The sequence below is a fragment of the Lichenostomus cassidix genome, chromosome 8 (assembly GCF_008360975.1).
Source record: "Lichenostomus cassidix isolate B80296 chromosome 8, HeHo_3.0, whole genome shotgun sequence".
In the NCBI taxonomy this organism is placed as follows: domain Eukaryota; kingdom Metazoa; phylum Chordata; class Aves; order Passeriformes; family Meliphagidae; genus Lichenostomus; species Lichenostomus cassidix.
The window spans coordinates 17,538,984-17,551,398 of NC_139489.1; the positions used below are offsets into that span (position 1 = coordinate 17,538,984).

A 12,415-nucleotide genomic window follows, 5' to 3' on the forward strand; every position below is an offset into this window, starting at 1 on the left:
TGGTTTAAGTAGTGCCAAACTTGCGTGAAAAAAACTTGATTAAAAAAAATCAAATCATTCCAATAGCTACATTGAACCCCTAAAGCAATTTAGGAATTTGTTTCTTACAGACAATTAATCACATGCAGGCATGCCAGATGAGAACTATTGATTGCCCTTTTCCAAACTAGTGGCATTCAGACAGGAGACAGACAAATGCCCTGAGCAAGAAGAAGCATCTTCCTGCCTCTGTCTAGCGTAGCTTTTAATCGTTCTTTACTAATGTTCATGACATTTTGCTGTTAATCTTTGGCAGAGTTCTTGTTCTTTTTTTTTCTTTGAGCTATTCATAGGCAGGATATATTTTTCATTACCTTCACTCCAAGATCCTTCATAAGCTCGGCTTCAAAATTCACTACATCATATGGCAATCGGAACTGGGGGATTTCAGACATACTAAAATAAATAAAAATGCTTGTGAAATACTTGTAACTATCAGGAAAAGAGGACTTAAAAAAATTATTATTATTTGCGAAAATACTTATACCTGAGTAATTTTGACATATGTGAATGGAAATGTGCTGAAATGTGACTTGACTTTTTTAAATTTAGTTGAGTAATAAAAAAGCATTATTTATCCAATGCTGAAAATAAAGGCCAGGTAGACAGTACCTTGAGGCCAACACTGCCCACACTTGTAGGTAACTATTTGACATATGTTACGTTCGGGTTCTAAAGGACTTCAACTCCATTCCTTTAATTCACCAGAACATGTAACATTAAACTGAAGATGTCCATTTTAAAAAAGACCTCATGGCTACTAAAAGCAAAGTGACATAGCAATCGTTCATCAAGCTATACAATAAGAGAGAATCAAATTTCCCATACAATTTTTTTAAGTGTTACATATGTTATTCTGAGCTATGGTATTTAAAACTGTATCCATCTCCATTTTTACTTCATAAAATTGTTATGATTTTTCAGGATGGACAAACACCCTATCAACTGCTGATTTCATGTCTGCTTTTTGACTTTTCCTCCTGGGGAAGATTAAGGAATTACATCTTCAAGTTCCCAGAATCACAGAAGGGGAAAACTGCAGTGCCAGTATAGAATCTCAGTTTATAGCTACTGACACAGACCTAATAAATATATATTTATCTCAAATAAAACGACATCTATATATGCCAGTTCAAAATCTCTACTGTAAAACACGTTACAGATAAACAGAGTGAAGTTATATTTCAGATATTTTTGTTCAATGAAGATAAAAACCTAAATATGCAGAAAAGTAAAAGCTTCTCCCCAGATACTTCTAAGCTTCAAACGGTCTAATCTGTTTTCAAATTAATGAATCTGTAATATCCATAACAAAGCGCTGGCACAAGAGATTCACTGCAGCTTTATTTTACATATTGATAATGACCACACCATCTTTAGCATCTAACTTTGACAGGCCAGAAGAGTTTTATTTAAGTTGCGTAAACTTGAATTATGTTGATAAGAAACTGGTGTTCTTCCTTATTTCTAATAGTGCCCTTTTTACACCTTTCTTGATCAGTGTGCAATGAGAAGTGTTGTAAATATCAGATATAATGAATGTGTCAATACAATTTTCATAGGTCATGCTAAATAAAGGTGTCTGAGGCAGAAACTAATGTATCAATATGATTCTGCAACAGAGATTCAATAAAGAAATCAAATCAAAAAAAGGAAAGTTCTCTGTCTTTGTTAAAGGCCTGTCATTCCCACAACAAGCTCCCAGAACAGTACTGGTTGTGTTACATCACTGTCAGAATTTGCAAACACGTTTTTGCTCTCATTAAACATTTACTTAGTTTTATGCTGTGAGGTATACCCACATGCATGCACATTAACAATGACAAGAGGCTTTTTACGAAAGTCAACTGATACATCAATAATTTTGATACAATTTCTTTCAGCAGCAGCAGTTGGTCTCTGACTCTGCAATGGAGAGAGAGAGAGGGAAAAGGAAATGGGGCTGAGATGGAGGAGGGATGCAGTGGATGCAAACAGTGCCCCACAAATTCACCTCTACCTCAAATCTGACCCAAGTTAGAGGAGCTTGGACAGGTGTTTCTCAAATTATTGTTGCTCAAGGGGCAACTCTCTCTTTGGCCTAGAGAGAGAAGTATTTTGGCACGCTGTAAAGCAGTGGCAATGATAGGAGCACAAGTAGTAAAGCTTGTTCATGGTCTCTACGCAAGAGCATGGTGTGCTCATGCCTACTCTGCTGTAAAGCATAAATTTTACATGACTGGTGAAATGTAGGAAAACCTGCCCATAAATATGAAAAATCAAGACACGTTCAGAGAAGCACGGATTTATGTTATATTTAAATATCCCACCACAGGATTTGCAATCACTAGACACCTTTCTAGAGTCACAATATTATGAAAATTAGTTATGGTGCAAGAAACATCCTAACTAAAAATAATTGGGAAAAACTTTGAGAAGGCAAAACCAGTACCATTATAAACAGCTGATTCCAAATACAAAATTGATTTGGTCTTCTTAGCAATTTGCAATAGTTTATGAAGCCTTGGAAACACACCCATCAATAACCTAAATTTGTTAAAAGATGTGCTGCAAAGACTAACAAATGCAATAATGGATGATTTCTGCCACAGGCCAGCTCCCCTTGTTTCAAGATTAAAATAAGGACAAAAGGAATTGGTGCCCTTAAACCGGACATGAACATTTCTACAGTGAATGGAAGTAAAATTTGACCTTGTTTGATATGTGTTCTTTAAGACTCAAGAGAAAGGAATACATTTTAAAATACACTCCTCGACCATTAAGAATACTTACGGAGCAGGCAAAACTGTGTAAGGCTTTTTACAGTAGGAGAAACAACAGACAAAGCATTATTTAAAATTCAGCTTAAATCATGAAGAACTTAAGATCACGCTACTTCAAATACACATACTAAGTAACATACTAAGCAATCAAGCACTAGCACATACTACGCAGCAGTAGCATTGGACTATCAGCACTGAAGCAACTGCAGCAAGTCCTGTATTGCATTGACAAGTCCTACCTGAGTCCAACCGTTTGCCAAAAAAAGCCTCTTTGTTAAAAACATTTATTAATTCTGACTACTTTACAGCAGCAAAACTGATTTTAATCTGGTACTTATGACAATATGTGCTACTCAACAGGTGAATAGGTATTTCACATACTAAATTTGTAATCCTCTATGGTAACTAGTTCAAGTAAAACAGCTTCACAGTTAAATGCCTATGGATTAACACCTTGGTAATTAGGTAGAATAATTCTGAACCTCACTGGGAAAAATGCAAGTAATCGGTTCAACTTCTCCAGAATTGATTCTCTTTCTTGCAGAGCACTGAATAAGTATTTGACATTATGACATTATGGATCAAATTCATTAACCGTGTCAACTCTATTGATTTCAGTGATGCTGCATTGAGAAATGTAAGTGCATCCCTCTTTCTCTCTCTGTTTCATTACATTTTTTATTTTTAAAGACATTCTGAGGATACATTTTATAGTCTTGTACATCTTACATTATAGAATTTAATTTTGATTTTGAATGGGTTGGTATCCACTAGTCAGTGTCTGAATTATATGCAGGGGTTCCAACAAACCTACTAGATTTGATCACAGCCATTGCTGCAGTGGCAAAAATTCATCTTCTAGTGAAGAGGACATGACACCATGCTTGTATCAGCCAAGTGTTTACCATACAGGAAAACTGCAAAAGTACCTTCCTTTTTGAAGGTTGAAATTTGCAGGGAGTTTATTTCAGTCATATGGTATAGTCTGCTAAATCTATGGATGGATTTATTCACTATCACCATTTTTTGCATAAGGTAATTCATGAAAGCAGTATAAATTGAAAACTTTCCATAAAATTAGTTTAAACATTCTTTCACTAGGGCTACTGGTACTTGATCTTATTTTAAAATTTTTGGATAAGGGAAAATGGTTCCTGAAACAACTTTCTAAAGTGTTAATTTGATAATAACAATTGCACACTGGAATCTAGCAGGTCATATGAAGAGAATATAGGAGATAGCAAACAGATTTTCAGTTAAAACTTTCCTGTGACAGTACCTCTTTTAACGTGAAGGATCAATTTTATTTAAATAAAAGTTAGTTTTCCACATCTGTAATGTTCTACTCTCTTTCTTTGCTAAAAGTAGAGGGATCACATATAAAGGATGTATGTATAACATTTTTGCTATGCTTTCTACAATAATTCTAAGCAGTGCTTTGTTGTCACTGTTTTATTACCTTAAGCCACCAAGGTACTCCTGCTTTTCAAATATGGTGATGTTGGAATAGCCCAATCGAGCCAAAAAGGAAGCACAACTTAAACTTGCAGGTCCTGCACCAAGAAGTGCTATCTTCACCTTATATGCTTCAGGCATATTTTCTGGAGGAGGTAAGGAAGGGTTTCTGATCTGAGGAATATTCATGGCTTTGAAAACCTGAAAAGCAACAGATCAACAGGTTAAGTACTTTACATACCCTCCTTAAATTTTACTATGAATGACACGATGGAAGCTCCTGCTAGTACTGTCACATAGCTGATACATTATAGCAGATTGCTTCTCAACATTATAGGGGTTTCCAAACAACATGATGTGGGCATTTGTGAGGGATGGTGTTTGCAGGGTTTGGTCCTTTTGCGGGGCTTTTTCTCTTAAAAATCTCTGAAGTCAGATCTTTCACTACTGTGAATTTTACAGAGAAGACGGAGCCAGACTACCAGTAACAGAATAAGAAAGCGAAGTCAGCCAGATGGCAGAGAATCTCCGCAATGCCAAAAAATTTCCCTGCAAACAAATTATTCTTACTAGTAGAAAAATACTTCTGCAAATAATGCAAAGGATAACAGTGCCAGTAAAGAGGCTTTGCTTCTTTGAGAGACAACCTGTATGATTCTGGATATATCACTTATAGCTTGATTTTTTAGAGGTGGTAGGCAAAAACTTTAGGTGTGTTTGAAATGGTTACCAGCAACCACCCTCAGTCTTCAGCGCTGTTATTTTCTTTGGTAACTCATGCTTTAGATGCCTCCTCTCAGACAATTTTTACAGGACTTTGTTTTAGTTTCTTATCTGTTTCATATATTGTCCTCTTTTTAACTGGGTTTCCAAAAACTATAGACATACCTGAAAGTTTGACTGCTCTCCCTATGCCCCAATTATTCTTTCACCTGCCTAATGGCAGTGATCTGCTCCAATCTGTCCTGACTATTAAAAAAGTACTTTGGAACAATCTATGCCCACTGTTGAGCATTTCTACAGAAACCAACACAATGGGCTGCTAACCTAGTTGTAATGTCACATGTTTTTTCAGATTTGCATTAAATCAGTTCTTTACTCAGGTATACAGGTAAGAAGTGAAGGCAGAAATATTCTGCATTCCCCAAGCTTGACTTCAGTGTCCTCTGCACTTATACACATTGTAGGGAAAGGAATTGAGTCTCTATCTTGTATGATCTACAAAAGGAAAAAGAATAGACTTGCAGCTTTAGAGGCTACTAAACATTAGAAGCATCGAAGAGCACAGTTACATCTTCTTTTTATTTTAGGCATTAGGGGAAAAATGTTTACCTCAAGCAGTAGATAATTGTAGCAGACAAAAGGATTCAAGAGTGCATTGCATGGGGATTCTCAGTCATCTCACAAATCTACTCAATGCTGCATCATAAAACTATCATGAGACCACGCTGTTCCCCACCTATTTCAATGCAGAACAGTGTTCCCCAAGTACTCACTGGTTCTCTAAAATACATACACTGTCATGTGTATTAATAAATATCATATTTAAACTATTTAACAAGCTTATCAACAGATTTTACTTTCCTTAGAACCTGAGAAGCAAAGGGTTTTCAAGTTAAACTTTGGCAATTCCACTCATGATTAGAGTTTTTAATTTATATTTTGAATCAATGTTCATTTTCTTCATGTGCACTTGAGCACTCATGCTAGGTAAACCAATGATTAGTTCCTTCCCTCTCTAAAATTTCTGTGTCAAACTCCCCCAGTCTTTGTAAATTGACATTGCAGTTTAACAAACTGCATGAAGCAAGAGACAGATAATTGTTTTAAAGAAAGAATCATTTAAAGCTGACAATTCATACAATATGGGAAAGCTTAATGTGGTTATTAATGGATTTCACAGGCTGAAAAGCTCATATTGTACTGTGAAACTAGACTATGATAACCAAAATGCAAAAGGATATTTCTAAAATGTCTGCTTTGTTACATTTGCAAGAAATTGCTTGAATTATACCAAAATTTCATTAGTCTCATGTAGTTGTTTTAGAAGGCTATTCAGTAACAAAAATTATATAACTTGCATATTTAATGTGCATATTGAACACTCTGAATATGCATATGCTTAACAAATTTACTACTAAATTTACTTTATTGTTAGCATAACTATTTTTATATGTATTATTGAATAGTCATACCCATCTACACTAAAGTTCCACACTGCTGTAGTGCAGTGTTAAGCTTCAGAAACCAAGCACTCATGCAGAAAATTCTAGGAGTTCAGGCTGAATGGTCAACTTTAATTCTGCCTATTTGCAAACAGGGTGAAACTGTCTTTATGCAGCACAGCCAGCTTGTGTGCCAATATCTTGCCATCTGGAATTCAGTGGCAGTTTTGCATATTAAGGCTGGCAGGGTAACTGTGTGAAAATAGCAAACTGCTTTAATGCATTTCAAAGGATTTTTACTCACCTCATGGTGAAGTTTCCCTAAACTGTAATTCACCTAATTAAATATCACTGAATTCCTCTGTACAAATCCTTTGGTGGCCAGAGATGAGTAACTGGCAAGCAAGTGTCCAGTGGCACATTACATGCAACTATCCTTTCTGCTTCTTATCTCTTCAGACTGTGTTCAGGATGCAAGTAGCATTTAATACTATCACCCTTCTCTCCACTTTTCCTTAAAAAAAAATTATTTCTTTTCTGTTTGGATGTAGTTTTGCCTTTGTTTTGCAGGGCTTTTTAACCAAGACCCATTCAGGAACATGAGACCAAGTGATGAATTTTAAAGCAGACGCAGTGAAAAGACTCAATCATCATCCTCATATCTGCCTTTCTCTCGTACACTGTCAAAAGAGATTAGATACACTAATAATAGACATTAATAACATTAGGAATTTATTCTTCAACTTTTTATCAAATACTAAGCAATTATCATTACTTCACTGTCTAGGGCCTATTAAAATTAAACCCACATTGATTCTGTCCACTTCTTATGTCTCATGTCCATTAGGGTCCTCCAAAGGATAGCCCAGCTTATCAAACATGGCGACTTTGTCCACAAGTGAGATCCAATTTGACCAAATCAAAACAGCCTATCTATTCTGCTAAGTCCCAACAACTGAAAGAAATTCTCCTTTGATTCATACACTTAAAATAGATTACACTTTTCCTATTTGCATCACTTCAATGTGTAAAGGTGTGAGTGCACTTGCCCAATGCTCTCTACAGCATGGTTCTCCACAGTACGAAATCTAAGAGTTTGTTGCATTCTCTGCTGTAAATAAAACATCCTTTCACTGCAAAGGGGTTGGCTCATGTTCCAAAGCATTCAACAAAGAGCATAATTCCAACATACATAAAAATAACTCAGAGCACGAGTTTGTATTCAGGTTCCACAACATGTCCCACTTCAGCAAACTACAGTGGTTTCAATTGCTGAGAACCTGATTCCAGCTTAGTTTTCCTAGAAAGTTTTAGTCAACTCATTTCAGCTGTTTTTCAGAATGCAGATAGGGAAAAGATTATTGTTTTCCCCATGTTTTAAAGTTCAGTTTCTTTTCCTAACAACACCACTCTTGTATTAGAATGTTTTGATGAAAAGATATGACATTTGGCAGAGAGTAGCAGGTGACTCAGAGAAATGTATTTTGCTAACAAGATGAAAATAATTTTATGGCACAGTAAGCATGACTTAAATGAGTCTAAAGCATTAAAAACCATTAAAACAGGTTAGAACTGACATTCACAATTTTTACCTCAAATTTTATACAAATTAAAATAAAGTAACTAATTTCAGTCAATTACAGCTATGTTTTAGTTGACAAGGTGGTTTAGGTCAAAGGTTGGACTTGATGATCTTTTCCAACATTTATGATTGCATAATGCCTGGCAGCGTTCAAGGCCAGGCTGGATTGGTCTTTAAACAACCTGGTCTAGTGGAAGGTGTCCTTGCCCAAGGCAGGGGAATTGGAACTGGTTAATGTTTAAGCTCCCTTCCAACACAAGCCATTCTATTATTCCATGATTGCTTAAAATGATTTTTGGACTATGACAAAGAATGTATTAAATAAAACAGTAAATAGATTGAAAGTTTAATCTTAAGTGTTAAAACGCAAAAAACCTTTGCCTAATCCTACAAAACAAGACTATCAAAATGTACTCACTTTGTATATCCAAGATAAACACAGAAGGACACATTTTGGGAGGACTCACAGAAAGACAACTTAACCTTTCAGTAATATAAGTTTTGACTTCATAACTAAATCCTTTATAGTCTTCTGATATAATGCTTGGTTCCATGCTTAAAATGCTCTATAAATAAGTTTATCACTCAGGTTTACAGTTAAATATCCTTCACTAAGATGGTGAGATATCAAACAGTTACTGACATAGACATTAGAATCTAGCCAGGGTTTTAGTGTGAAACATAGTGTACACTGAATTGTTACCAGATTTTACGAGTGCACAGACAGTAAAATACAGGCAACGAAATCAGGAACATTTAGGAACTGTTTTTATTAGTTTCACACTTTCCCACTGGTTTCCATGGATATTCATCTGTAGGCTGGTTCACATTAATATGGGGCAGTTGAATATTTAAAGAAGAAAATCATATTCCGCACACATTTTAATACAAAATGAAGCAAATTGCGTACACAATAATCTTCTTGAAGTTGTAAAATTACATGATTCCCCAATTAATTCCATTTAATTCCAGTGGATGGCATAGGAAGTGTTTTTTCCACAGTCATGTTAGTTATGGAACTTCTTGATCCTCCTTCCACAATTTAAGACTGAAAGTTGCAATACTTCAAATTTTTATGGAAGTAGGTGAGTGCTTACAAAACTAGGGCCTAAAACATCTCATTAAAGACTTTTCAAACCTCCATTATTCTAGTCATAAGAAATCCCACAGATCTAGGACATTGCAGAGTCCAAATCTCAACGTTTCATGAATCTCACCACTAAACAGACCTAGCAACATTCATGCAGAAGCCTTAAAAAAAACAATGTTTAACATCTGTAAAACATGCTGTAGAGAACCCTCACCAGAACCCTAGTCCCAGCACAGGTGCTCTGCTGAGATGTCCCTAGGTGAGCAGCAGGCAAGCTCATACAGTGCCTCTTTTAGGAAAAACACATATCAAATTTCCTTTTCCAATTCCTTTCTGCTGCAACAGCTGTCAGAATGTATCTGCAAAGAGGAACAAATCATCAGAACTGTAGCTGGCATAAGAACCACAGTACTAAATGAACTAGCATTTATATCTAGTATGCAGAGATTAAAATAATACATTTTCTATTTAGCTTGTGCTGTACCATTCAGAATGATTAAACAGAAGCAAAGGAGAACCTTTAGAATCAATGAAGTCTATCCAAAAATGTAGTAATTTGAGGGTTTCTTACTAATACTACAGCAGACAATGTAATAGATCTCGCTTCCTTTTTATTACAAGCTTGCAAACTTGTACTTGAGTAACCAGTGATTTTAGTTCATTTTAGGACTGACAGCCATATACCTCATGCTTGTATGTATTGTCACTGCAATCTCAGTATATTTTCACTGAACTTGTGTTCAAAAAATGGATGATTCCTGATTCTGAAGTACTTGGGCAAAGGAGACAGATAAAGACATTAATATAATTTTGACCTGTGCAGTAGCAGGTGTAACCTGAGCTTGACACTCGTCATTTATAATAGTGAGCTTTTATTCCATGTTATTCTCTAGATGCAATAGTTACCATGGTAACTGCATCCCAGTATACACATTCTACATCACAAATACAAACGGACGTTTCCTTTTTTCCACTTAAACATTTAATTGTCAAAATTCACATTTTTTCAGGCTGGATTACAATTCACTTTGAGAATGAGCCAAACATAGTTACAAAACTATATGAAAGGGCAGAAGGAAAATGCAGGCGGCATAAGGTGCCATTTTTTTTTATTGTTCTACCGTATGCAAGACAAATATTTTACAATTAGGGAGCTTTATCTGCAGTATGAACAGATGATCAGTCATTGTTCAGAAGCACAAACGGGCATACGTCATACCCATATATTTTCCATTTTAAATCCACATTCCTGCTTTACTGCAATTTTATCTATTATCTCAGCTAGCAGTTGTGCCCTTTTATTATTGCTCAGTCTCGTAATGCATCAAGTGTATGATCCTCAGACTAATTCCAAGGGAAAAAAAAGTCTAAAACTGGCTTCATGCACAATGGAGTTTTCAGTAAATAAGCCCCTGCGGGACAAATATTACACCATGCATGAGAATCACCATGCAGCTCTCATTAAGACTAACACATATTGCATGCCTAAATTATACAATTTGCTAAGATACTTGTATAGGTAGAGCTGTGAACACACTTTACTTGCAGTATCTGGGCCAATTTTTGTATGAACAGTAGTACCTTACAATTTTCTTCAATATTACAATCCATATTTTTATAATGATTGTTACTTGGAAGCACTCATACCATTATGTAATTTCAACTACACCTACTTTCACAGTAAAATTTAACTGAAAAGTAAAAAAGCACTAATTGCAAAAGTGACTGCCTATTATTATTAATTAAGAATACTACGATACGTACAAATTCTTTGTTAAACAGCAGTAAACCTAAAGGTTTTTAACAACTAATTTTTTACATTCTTTTACATTTTATATATACTAGATATACAGATGCGATGAAAATACTAAGGATAATAAAATTCATTGAAACGTTCTTTTTGTTGGAGCGCCATATAGAACTATATAGCAATTTTATTTTGTTAGAACTCCTGAAACTAATATAATTTTAAACAAAGTTGAAACATTTGGAGCAAATCCATTCAAAACTATTCATCCTCTACATTTTTCGTATCAATCATTATGCTAGCACTGAGCTTTTTTAATAGATTTCTAAAGATTTTTGAAGAAAAATTGCAGATATTTAGCATTATCTATCAAGCCGTAATTCCTCTCTATTAATCATAGCATAAGGGCTAAAAGAAGACACAAATCAAATTATAACAGATATTACTTGCATTTGGTGCCTAAACAGTAATATTTCACCATTGTATTTATGATCTACTTGACAACTGCTTAATCTTTTTGTTTGGTCAGTTGGTTTGGTTTCCTTATGTTTGGTTTTGTGGGGGGGGTTAAGGAAAAAAGAAGTCTTCTGCTTTGCAACAAATACTAGCTTTTTTCTTATATGGAATAAAGGGCACTAGAAGAAAAGCTAATAAAAGTGCCTCTTGACTAACAAAACCCAGCTATTGAATATACACATAGGACTAATACAGTTCAGTGTCTCTAGTCTCATTCTGTAGATGGGAACTTTGTTCTAAGCTGTACTGATTCTTACACTAGTGTGTTCAAATCTCAAGAAAATTGAAGTGGATAGCTACTTAAATGACAGAGAGGAGAGAAGATTCAGCAAACAGCTAGCAGAAAAGTTTATCAGGTGCTCCAGAAGATTTACAAGCGTCCTGGAGAGAAGAAAGGAGGGATACAAAGAGATAAAAGGAGAACAGCAGCAGCAGGTAGCAATATCTCCTCATCAAAGTATGACCCACAGCCTCTGAGACGAGGGTGTGAAGTCTATGGATGACACCAGAGGAAAAAACTAGTCTTATAGACATCATCTGTTACTTACAAATTGATTTGCATTTCTATTTTGGTCTGTCCAACAAAGTTGTTTTTTTCCCAGACTTTGCAAAATTGACTGTAACTTCATTGCATGTTTGTAAATAAGATCAGTCAAATGGTTCATGATACCAAATACAGCATGCATATTAGATGAGGACTGCATAGAAATGTGCAATCTTAACACATGCATATGCCACAACTTTTAATACAGCCACAACTTCCTAACTTTTACAGAAGCCATAATCACAATTTTTACCCAATGATATTTCAGATCAGATAAGGTACCATCTGAGACCCTGACTTAGGTAAAAGTTCTCCATGCCTTCAAAAGAAGTAAACAAATGAGCAGTTGCCTCTGTCTTTCTTTAGACTGAAATTGGAGAATTAAAGCTACATAATCACAAGCAATGCACAGCAACCTCAACAGAAACCCTTGAGAAGAATTCCTAGCATGAAGCTGTAAGTAACAACTTTTGCTTCAGTAGCCAGAAGTTGCACTTACCTTTATGAACTAATAA

General features: G+C 35.3%; 1 protein-coding gene across 3 annotated transcripts in view; it reads right to left on the reverse strand.

Moving 5' to 3' along the window:
- Positions 1 to 12,415, reverse strand: part of DPYD (dihydropyrimidine dehydrogenase) — a 336,246-nt gene that overhangs the window by 219,673 nt on the left and 104,158 nt on the right. For 2 of the 3 annotated variants that reach the window (XM_085068147.1, XM_085068146.1), the window contains exons 6-7: positions 4,261 to 4,457; positions 354 to 435 (exon numbers count right to left, since the gene is read on the reverse strand). In XM_085068147.1, coding sequence (XP_084924273.1) covers positions 354 to 435; positions 4,261 to 4,457 — 279 coding nt within the window. Of the gene's footprint in view, positions 1 to 353; positions 436 to 4,260; positions 4,458 to 9,307; positions 9,453 to 12,415 lie in introns of all 3 variants that reach the window. The other variant, XM_085068148.1, reaches the window with a different exon arrangement.